This window comes from Rhinolophus sinicus, linkage group LG07 (genome assembly GCF_036562045.2).
Source record: "Rhinolophus sinicus isolate RSC01 linkage group LG07, ASM3656204v1, whole genome shotgun sequence".
NCBI classification, from domain to species: Eukaryota; Metazoa; Chordata; class Mammalia; order Chiroptera; family Rhinolophidae; genus Rhinolophus; species Rhinolophus sinicus.
The window spans coordinates 26,779,355-26,790,490 of record NC_133757.1 but is presented as its reverse complement, the minus strand read 5'-3'; the positions used below and the strand labels follow the sequence as shown (position 1 = coordinate 26,790,490).

The 11,136-nt window shown below is 46.9% G+C and overlaps 1 protein-coding gene across 1 annotated transcript in view; it reads right to left on the bottom strand.

The window, feature by feature from the left end:
- Positions 1–2,542: 2,542 nt before the first annotated feature.
- The window catches only part of TLL2 (tolloid like 2), a 122,232-nt gene continuing 113,638 nt past the window's right edge, over positions 2,543–11,136 (bottom strand). Inside the window, exons 19-21 of the mRNA XM_019725125.2 lie at positions 10,547–10,760; positions 7,503–7,753; positions 2,543–6,044 (exon numbers count right to left, since the gene is read on the bottom strand). Of these exons, the coding sequence (XP_019580684.1) occupies positions 5,910–6,044; positions 7,503–7,753; positions 10,547–10,760 (600 nt within the window). The 3' untranslated portion in view covers positions 2,543–5,909. The remainder of the gene's footprint in view (positions 6,045–7,502; positions 7,754–10,546; positions 10,761–11,136) is intronic.

The window sequence follows — 11,136 nt, the reverse complement described above, 5'->3', positions numbered from 1 at the left end:
CCAAGATTCCTCGGCGATGCCTAAACCGAATCTACTGGCATCCGTATGTCATGGAGACATAGTTCAGAGAGACCTGTGTTTAAAGTCTTAGTTGCCGTTCTGGAAGCTGTGTGATCTTAGGCAAGTGAAGTAACTCCTTCCAGCCTTGGTCCCAAACTATAAAGTGGGATAATACAATTGAAAAGGACCAGACTATTTAAATCAGCACCATCTGGTACAAATTATGCTTCCAACTTTGCTTGCTGGTGTAGAATCACCCCTGGACCAAATAACTAGACTAAGGAACTCCAGTGCATGGCCCCTGTCTCCTATGGCTATCTGCAGATGGGCAGGCCAGTGCGGTCCTTTTTGACACTTTTTGTTTGCTATGCATCCACTGGTCACCAACTCCCCTCTTCCTCTGATAGGCACGTTATTCCTTTAGAAGAATTGCTAAGATGGCTCGTCAGTGGTGCCCTGGCCTAAATGTCTGGGTCAGTCATGGTTCCCTGGTCACAAGCCTCAGAATGGACTCTGATTGATTTAAGAAGAAGGGGATTTATAGGTTGGATGTAGCGGAGCTCACAGAAGGAATAGAGGACCCAGGAACCAGGCTCTGGGGAGGCAGAGCTAGGCTGCTCCTGAGGCCCCACAGGGACTCCTGGACACTCCTCTCAGAAAATCCTCCCAGGGAAAATGAGCTCCCAAATCTCTCAGCCCTTTTGTCCCACGAGCAAGACTCCAGTTCCAGGAAAAGGATCTAATTGGTGTGGCTTGTGTCATGTGCCCAAGGAGGACCTGCCATCTGGCTGATGGTCTGCCCAGTGCGGGTCCCTCCAACATGAGAAAAGGAGGTTCTGCAAAAAGAAACTTGGCACAAAAAAGAGGGAATGGGTGAAGTGATGGGCTCTCCTCCTCCAGAAGTATTAGGCCTGAGAATTATCTCTTTAGAAGTTGCAGAAGGAATACCCATAGTGGGTGAGAGGTCAGGGACACCAACTCTAAGATTCTCTGATCATATGTATTTTGCCACCATTTAAATTTGTACAAGCCTAGTCACACTGATGGCTTACCAGGCAACAACCGGTCAGTTTACAAAGCAGGTCCATTCTAAATGATAGGTGGCCTTCTCCTGATTTTTGAAAATATTTTATCTAAAATGTCAGTAAGGAAGTAGTGATGAAGTAAAATGTTAACACTAACAGAAGGATTCTGGTCATTTCCCAATCGACGAATGTCACATGAGAGACTCGTCAGTGGGGTCCACCGGATGTTTCTAGCTCACCTCGTTCTTCACCTGAAGAGTAGCCATATGAGCAGATTTGGCCAATGACGTGGGAATAGAAGTGATATGTCACTCGATGGCATTGTAAGAGGCAGTGTGTGATTTGTCATACTCTCTTTTCCTCTGCCATAGGAATCAGCAGTACTGTGTAGATACTAGTAGCTGCTCCACCAGCCCAGCCCAGCCCAGTCCTGACTGAGGAAGACGGGACAGAGCTTCCAGATACCAGAAATGAACATGTAATATGAACAAGAGATAAGTCTTCTTATGTAAAGCCCCTGACATTCGGGGGTTGTTTCTGTTGCAGCACAAGCTACCTTATCCTGACTGTACATCAAGCAGTCATATCCCTGTACCATTGGGGCTCATCCTTTAGGTATTGGTGACTGCAAAAGGCAGAAAGTCATAAAACCTTGACAGTCTATAGCACAAAACATTTCCATGGGTTAGCTAGTGTTGTATTAAGACGCAGTGTTTTTAAAACCATGGTTCCCTATGATCCTTCCTTGATATGACCCATAAAACTCCAAACATACCCAATAGTCTCTTCATCTGATCAACCTAAAAAGACTATCCTCGATGAGAGGGAGTCTCTGTCTTGTGTTAGAAATGACCCCGTATCAGTCAGGTTCCCGATGGGAAATGAGTGATATACTCAATTTGCTGTATTTAAAGAGGGCTTATCAAAAAGACTGTAAAGGTCCCTTCGGGGGATAATGCAGTACCCCAGGGTTAGGCCAGCAGAGTGTCATTACCACCCCTAGGCCCGAAGGGACGAATGGAAGGAGTAGCTGCAAGAGCCCAGAGAGAGAGAGAGAGAGGGCAACCTTATAGGAACCATGACCTTCAGTTTTCTGTGTCAGATGTGGTCCTCAGGCACAAAACCAGGTGAAAACAAGTGGAGAGAGGGGCCAGCAGAAGATGTCTACCACATCTAGCAAAACTGCCGGAGCAAATATCTCAACAACACTTACGTTGTCAGATTTCCAGCCTGTTCAGGTCCAAGAAAGGAGGCAACTCTGAAGCTACCTTTAGCTTTTGCTCATGACCTTCTAGGTCCAATTGGGAACTGTGTTCTGGAACAAGCACCAGGTACTCACCAGAGAGCAGGGGGCCATAGAGAAGGTCCCCCTTTTTCTGTCTTCCCCAAGTTCTTGTGGTATTGGGCAAAAATCATCATCAAGAGGAACCATCTTATCTGAACTGGTAATACAAACCCAGGACACATCAATCAATTCACATTCTTTAATGAAACAATTCTTTCTAGACAGAGACATATGTTAGCTCCTCTCCACTTTCTCTTTGAAACGGACAACACTTCATGAGATGTAAAATTACAGAAAATTGAAAATACAGTATATTTCTAGATAACACTCTGAACAGTTTTTCTTTCTTTCTTTTTTTTTTTTTTTAAGAAATCTTTAGGCATCTGGGGTTATTTTTCAGAAGTTCAGTCTACAAATGAAACTTAAAAACCATCTGCTGGAGCCAAGGGAGGATTTGTTCACAAACTGAACAGTGACAATACCATGAGCTACTTGGGACTTATCAGAGGGACCAGATCAATGGCAAATCCCAGTGTGAATTTGATAGTTAACAAGATGTTACATGTGATTTAAACAGGCTGAGACTTAACTTTAGAAGAAAATACAGTGAACCAAGGCATAGCCTCATTTTCTCTGTTTGGAGAATTTCCACAGTCTAAAGTTAATTCCAGACTTACCGTGTTTCCCCCAAAATAAAGACCAGGTCTTATGTTAATTTTTGCTCCAAAAGACACATTAGGACTTTTATGTTCAGGGGATGTCACCCTGAAAAATCATGCTAGGGATTCTTTTCCAGTTAGGTCTTATTTTCGGGGAAACACGGTATACCCTGCCCTGGGGTCCAGGTTCTAGCTTCTACTAGACCAGGTTACACTAGAAGTGGAGCAGGCTGAAGACCCAACCCCAAATATTTCATGAGATCCTCAAGCTAATTCTCTGAACTGAAGGTAGTCTTGGAGCTCTGTGACACCCCTAAGGCCCAGCACTCCATTAGAGGACAAAGCAGCATGGAGCAGTGTCCCCTGGTGCCTTCATCTGCATCCAGAGACGTGTGCAGGAAGGTCACTGAGCTTTGGAAAAGCCAAGGCAGAGGGCCTGGGTCTCTCTGCTGAACAGACTTTACTTTCGTGAAGCCAACCAGGTGGTCCCTTGCAGAACCTGCTTCGTGCATAAATCACGTATCGTAAATGTGAACTTCCAGGGCAGCCGTCTGGCCAGTCCCAGTTGAATCGGAGCTTGTCTTTTCTGCGACTACGTCATTCCCAGAAGGCCTAAATAAAGGTTTTCATAAGAGTCCCATTGTTTCAAATTGGCCATAGGTTGATAATTGAAGTTGTGTGTTTCTGAAAATACTCATACTAAAGAGATAAAAATAAGTACCATTGTTTCACAAGGGTGGCATATACTGAAGCAAAGCTAACTGTTTCTGAGTCCCTCCCACTTATCCAGGGAATTCGTCAATCTTACTTAGACTTCTACAGGTTGAAACTACAGAGCTTTCACGTCTTTGGGGAAAGACCCTTAACAGCTTATCGGTGAGCAAAGTCACCGATGCATTCTTTACCCTAATCGGTATCCTGATTTCAGTTTCAACTCGGACAACTAAGATGCAACAAAATCAAACCCCAGAAAATACAAAAAATCAGAAAAATGGAATCCACCCTAACAGGCAGGTGAGGCCTGAACCACCAGACAAGCTGCTCCATATGCTGAATCAAAGATTCCCTGGGGCATATGTCATGATATGAAAATGTAGGCTGAACCTCCACACAGGGTCAAGAGAGAGCTTGGTGAAAGGGGACACAGGAAACGCAGGGCCGGCTCAGGAGGGCCTGCTCAGTAAAGCTATGGTTAGTGGGTCGGCATTTATCACACTGCGTTGATTAAGGCCCTGCCAGCCAATTCTTTACATACATACATATATACAGACATATATTATTAATAATAATACTTTGATTTTTTTGTTTTAAGGAAAAAAATATTTCCATGCATTTTTTTCTACCTTTCTTTGTATTCTTTTTTTTTTTTATTTTACTCCCAGCATTCATTTTAATCAGACATAGTCCTCTGGGGGGGACATATTCAGATCTTTAAAAAATATAAACTTTAACCTTTTGCAAATACTTTGTTTAAAATAATGCTGATTCATCCCAAAGGAATTCTGATGCTTGGGAGCTATCTAGGCGCTCACTGAAAATACTCGTGCTCTATCCTGTGTTCAGTACCAACCAAACAGGACTTACGGTTATGTAAACATTATTTAAAATTATTCCAACATAAATACTCTTTTAAAGCTACATACCACAGCTTTTAGCTCATAATGCCCATAGATGCCTTAATGAAATGCCATTCAAAACTACCTCACTGTTTAACATTTACCTGGAGGTTCTACAGTTATGTAAACACATCCGCCACACTTCTCTAAAACAAGTGCCAGGTGGTGAATTCTGATTGCAAGTTGGTGATTGGATAGTAGTTAGTCTGAGCAAAGTCACCGATACACTCTTTAACCTAATCGGTGACAGGAAGTCAGTCACAGGTAGACTTGTTCCACAGGGTGTTGATTCTTACATAACTTATAATTAACCAGTTTTTCAACAGTGTTCACCCCACGAGTGACCTGAGCTGGTCCCTCATAGGAGGTTTTTGCACATTTTGTAAATGCAGTTTGAGTTGTTTGTCAAGGAGTTGAGGTCAACCACAGCAAGTGACTCCACAGCTGGAGGGAGGAAGAAAGGTTCTTCTAAGCCCATGGAATCCCAAGCACAGGTGGAGTCTTCTCAAAGTCATCGAGTGATGGAACATCAGGAGGAGCCAGGAGGTGTTCTTCTCGGCAAACTGGGGACCCTCGCCAGCAAATGTTCTGCTGAAATTCACAGCAGACGCCTTAGCCTCCTGATGTAATTAGGGACAAGGGGACAAGATAACGGGAGCGAGAGCTGATGACACAGAGAAAAGGCTGGAGGACTCCTGGCTCCATGACGATGATTCTCATACTCAAGCAACCTGTGTGCACCGCTTACTGTGATGCCTTTGTTAGTCCCGAGGTCCATATTCTCAGCTTTCCTTACTGACATGTCTCTGACAGAGAGAAGCAAAAGTCTCCAGCCAAAGCTGTAACAAATCAGCCACGGCCAAGCTTTAATCCTCGTTGCCCAGTGTAGACACAAGACAGCCTGCGTCTCCAGGACACGGTCATGCTGCTGGCACCTACGGAAGCACGCTCACAAATAGAAGAATGACTATCCCAGGCCTGGTCTTTTGCCCCATAGGAGCAAGGAAGAAGGAGAATGGGTCGGAACAGGCATAACTTGAATGATCAGTGACGTCAAACCTTAATCTTTAAAAGTCCACAGTTGATAATGTTGCAGCCAGAATCCAAGGAACATCTTCTGTCTAACTCATTGGCTAAATTTCATCAAATACATACCTCCAAGATTAGATTTTGAGTTTTTGTTTGAGAAAAATACTGTACACTGTTTTAGGGCAGATTCACAAGGTGCTATTTTTATTGAAAAAAACAAACAAACAAACAAACAAACAAACAAACAAACAAAAAGAAAAGCCGTCCCCGTTCCTCTCTTTCAAAAACGTTGACATTATTTCTTCATGTGCAGGGCGTCCTGGAATTTGGTGCTGGTGTACCGGGCCTGAAAGCCTTTCTTGTTGATGGTGTCATCCGTGTGGAACCGAATCATCAGAGAATCCCCTGCAGAGTAGATTTCTTCCAATGGCTGAGGGAAGGAGAAAGAAAAAGCAGGGGACTTGAAGCCAGTTGGCTGTGGTTGGAGTTTAAAATAAGGAGGGTAAGACAGAAACGTACACAAAAACATAAGATGTCTGATGCTGCCATGAGGTGCCCTGGCACCAGAGACTCTGAAGGGCTTAGAAACAAGCTCCTTTCTGAAGGAAAGCATCACAAATTCTGCTCCAGAGAGCTCCCCTGGACCTGCTTTTCCAAAGATAATCCCAGACACATTGTCATATAGAATCTATTATTTATTAAATGCATAGATTGATCAAGTGTACTGCTCTAAACTCTTTCAGATCTTACTGCATGTAAATTTTACAGAACTTCACAAGGCAGGTACTATCTCCATTTTATGCTTGAGGAAACAGACTCAAGTGGACACAGCTAGGCAGGACCCTAGTTCAGGTCTTTCTGACAGTATAGTGTGTACCATGAATCACCCAGCTCTAGGGTCACCATTGTGATGTGTCTCCCAGGAGACCTAAAACATGAATGGGAGCCCGGTTCCAAGGCGACTGTCCGCCTGATTTGAGTGGAACCAAACTGGGCTTCCTGCACATTTCACTCAGGAAGCTCCAAGGTTTTCCTCTGCATGTGGACCTACAGTATGAAAGATGTTAATCTATCGAAGGCTCTGCATTGCTTATCATAACTTTCATCCTTTCTTTCTTGGGAGGGTGTGGGGAGATGAAGGGAAATCATTCAGACACTTATGTAAATGCCAGTTTGAGGTTCTGATTAGCACAAGGAGCACTAGTGCCTCCAAAATGATTGGCTGTATGTCCAGCCAATAGCAAAGAAGCTTGAGTGATGAGCCCTGGAGCTGGGGAAAAGGAGAGGCCTGGTGTGGGCAGTGCCCGGCAAGGTGCAGCCAGAGTGGGATCCACACACATTCACTGAGCACCAACTGTATGCCAGGCTGTATGACAGTTGCTGGGGAAACAGTGAACAAAACAAGCCTGCCCTCTCTCGGTGAGGTAGCCCAGGAAAGAGGTGACAAGGAGAGCAACGATAAAGATCTTGAGCATAACTATGGTGTTTATATAAGTTGGTGATTTGTGATTTTCATAGGCATTTGGTTTTGCTTGGCGAAGAGAACTGTAACTACGTGGAATATGCAAAAGTATAATTTAAAAAGTCTGAAGGCCAAATGAAAAATGGGGATGGGGGGAGGGGAGGGAACTCTTCGCAAAAATAGGAAGAAAGTCTTAATGGGAAAAGTTCTTCCACAGCTGACCTCAGTCAGAGGCCTTCATGAACGGGACTCTGGTTCTCCCAACCACCTGACTATTCCCCCCAGTTTCCCACTTTGCTCTAGCAAAACAGGCCCCCTGCTTCGTGCTAATAAGTGGCTAGAACTCAAAACCAGGTGTGTCTGACTCCACAATTCCTACTCTGAATCACCATGCTCTGTCCTGGGCCCAGGGTCCCTGGGACTCACCCCCGAGCCACAGAAGCGGCCGAGCCTGGGCGCCGTGCTGTCGTAGCCATCGTAAGCTTCCATGTAGTCGTAGCCACAGTCGGCCTCCTCCTCGACCTCAAAGGTCCGGAATATCAACTCCACGCCGTAGCCGTCCTCCGCCACAATCACCCAGTCACAGCGGGCCTGACTTGGGTAGTTGTTGTCCCCAAACTGGGCATGGGAATAGAGCTCTTTGGTCTGCACTTCAGCCTTCAGTCTGCCTCCGCACTCTGGAGGGGAGAGAGAACCATGCTGCTCTCCAGGCACGGAGAACCCATGAGCCGCCCCCTACCCCCTACGTCCCAGTCTAGGACTTCTCTCTTCACACCCTCCATGCAAGCCAGCTTTCTCTACAAAACCTGCGTGTGCTCTGTGGGAGAGGCCAGGCAAGTCTCATCATCCCATTTTACAGAGGAGTACACAGAGGCCCATCCATGCCTCTGAGTTTCAGGGCTCACAGGGGAGGGATCCAAATTGGCCCTTCACAGCCAACGTCCTATTTTCCTATGTTGGGCCATGTAAGGCCTCTGGGAATACCTCAGCATACTCCTGGAAAAAGAATTGGCTGTCTAGATCTGTACTACCTCTTAATTCCCTGGAAGTGCTAGGAGCATCTGAGAAGGGTTCGCACCAGCCTGACAGACTTACTGTAATTTTCAATTTTTGCCAACGGAGGGCACCAAAAGCACATCAGAACTGCGAGTAAACTCTGAAACCTAGAAATCTCCTGAGACGACTTGCTAAGGCATTTCAGAGTGCTGACTGCAAGCTGCCTTGAGACCCCTGTGTCACAGGTGAGTTGTGCCTTACACTTTGTATTCCGTAGTCTTGACTTCTGGGTGTTTTTACTAGGACCGTAACTCTGATTGTCCTGGGTCCCACACTATCTTGTGTCTAGGCCACTAGAGACCACAGCATATAAATGGATAAATGAGAGTGCTCAGAGATTAGAAAGCACCAGAAATTTTGGAGGCAAATTCCTCCACTGTCTGTCCTCAATGTGCTCCATGACCCTGAGAAGCCCAGAGCTCGCCGTGTGTGGCTTCTGCACTGTCCTGTAACACTCAGGCCCAGTTGGCCCCAGGCCTGTCCGACTGCCAGTCTTAGCCCCACGTGTTCTCCGGCTTGGAATTCCTTCCAGGTCTGAGTGGTCTTTAGGAAATGTCAAATGCCTCATGTGCAGATAGCAATGAAATGGGCACAGAGCCTGGCTGGATGGGTTCTATCCATCCTGCCAGATCCCCTCTCTGTTCTTCCCCACTGCTCTGTGCCCTACGAGGCTGACCTCCAGGTCGACATGGCTGGGCCTGCTTGCCCTCTGCCTTCCGGTTGGAGTCAGCCATGGGGAGCATCAGCAGATCAGAGGAGGGAGGAGAGAGAAGTCAGGGTATTTGGTCCTAGGCTTCTTCCCTGCCTGGTTGCCAAGACTGTGTCCTTCAGCTGAAGGTCACAGCTCCTGTCTGGGAGCCCTTGGCTTGCCCCCCTTCTGTCTCCAGGCTCCAGGAATGGCTCCCTCATCCAGGCCTGGGGGTCGTAACAGCCCTGCAGTCCTAGTTCTGGTGGCTAGCGACACTGCCTCTTGTGGTGTCCTCATACCCTGCCCACCCCTTTGTAAACAGTCCCTTACTAAATTCTCCTCAAATAACGACTCTATCTGAGCATACCCCCATTTCCTGCTGGGACCCTGAGCCACCTCAAGCACCTACGCACCGTCTGTAGGGACAAGAGAGTGAAGTCACTAGTCAGTGGCTTTTAAACTTCTCTCTGGGAAGCTAGAACGCCCTAACGAGCTGAGAGGGTTCGGTAGACAATGAAGTGTTTTCTGCTAGGCAAGGACCACTAAACCTCCTAAGGGTGCTGGCTGTCACTTTGTTTTACCTGATTCCCATTTTCTGGCTCTGAAAAACAAATGGGTAAAGAGGCTGTTAAAGGGATCAGAAAACCTCACAGGGCCCCCTTGTGGGGACAGAGCCAGGAGTCCAGTTTCCAGGCTCTCGGACTCATGTGGAAAGGTGCTGGCTCAGGTAGTAAATGACCATCAACTGTGATTGGATGGCCATCAGCTGTGGCTAGTTGGCCGTCAGCTGTAACCAGTGAGCCACTGGCCACTAATATAACTGCCGTGGCTACGCTAGCAGCAAATGGGGGCTAGCAAGAAGATGGTGGCTGGCCAGCGCGGACTGCAGTTAGCATAGAGGAGTGCAAGTTGTGGATTGCAGAGTAGTGGACGGTAGGCTGTGGATCGTGTGGCTCCTGCTTCCTGTGTCTCCAACCCAGCCACGAGTGAGACTACAGTGGTATGACTCCCCCATCTATGGCTCCGTGGGTGTTCCTTTTTGGCCTCACCATGTCCTGCGTTCTTATGTGGGGAGCGGGAGCAGAGACCTCGCGTGACTCCCTGCATGACACCCCTCATCACGATCTCAGACTCTGAGTGGGCCGTGGAGAAGCCACTGCTTTGCCAAAGGGCCACCATCTAATGCAAGAATCAAAGAGTGGGTTCTAGTCCCAGGTGGTAATATTTTAGTAGCTTAAGGAACAGACAGTTTTCTTACTGACATTCTTCTATTTAACAAAGCAGATATATCAGTTATATGTATATACATTTTCCTCCAAAGGACCAAATAAACTATTTACATTTTAAGTGGAGGAAAAATAATGAGGAACAAAAACATTTTTCATATTCCAGAACTGGGCCTTAGAAAGGGCTGCTCTCCACCACTCAGTTCCCAGAGTTTTGGATTTCACAGATGAGTAAAATTATAGATAAATTTTTTAAAAGGGAGGATAGGCGCAAGGAAGGAATGGAGGGAAAAAATGTGTCACCAACACATAAGCGTTGCCCACTTTAACTGTTGTAAATTAAGGACATTACAAGAAAACACCCCTTCCCCCTACTGCTTTAGGAGGCATATGTTGTCACATACCTCCCTCCACCCCAGTCAGAATAACAGGCAGTCCTTTTGCGGACTTTATCACCTACCGATCTCCAGTCAACAAGGCCGGGCATCCAGCCCACGTACCTGTGCTGTGCGCCACCTGGAAGCCTTTCCTCTGCACCGAGGCATCAGAGTAAAACCTGAGAAACAGGCTGCTGCCTGAAGCCACCACGGGGTCAGGTTTCTTGCTGCCACAGAAACGGCCAAGGATGGGGGCCAGGCTGTCGGGCCCATCATACACTTCCAGGTGGTCGTAGGCACATTCCTGGTGCTGTTCGATCTCAAACTCATTAAACGTCTGGGGATGGAAGAGCAGACAGTGAGGCGAGGGCCCGGAATTCGGCTGGGGTGGGGGCCACCTCCCCAGGGTGGGAGGGGCTGGGTGAGACGGGACAGGCGTCTGCCCAGACAGCTATACAAGGGGTGTGGACTCCACGGTGACATCTGTAGAGAGGGCCTGGACTTGGGCCCGCTTTTAGTCCCCAAAACAACCCTAGGAGTTAATTACATGAGCTACTGTTACTGGGACCACTTTCAGATGAGACGGTCGGTTCAGCTTGTTACAACGCTTGCTGATGTCTGTGTTCCTGCCATTCTATCACGCAGCTTCCCCCTCACTTAATAATGAGAGTGCTCCTATACACAATAGCCAAGACATGGAAACAACTGAAATG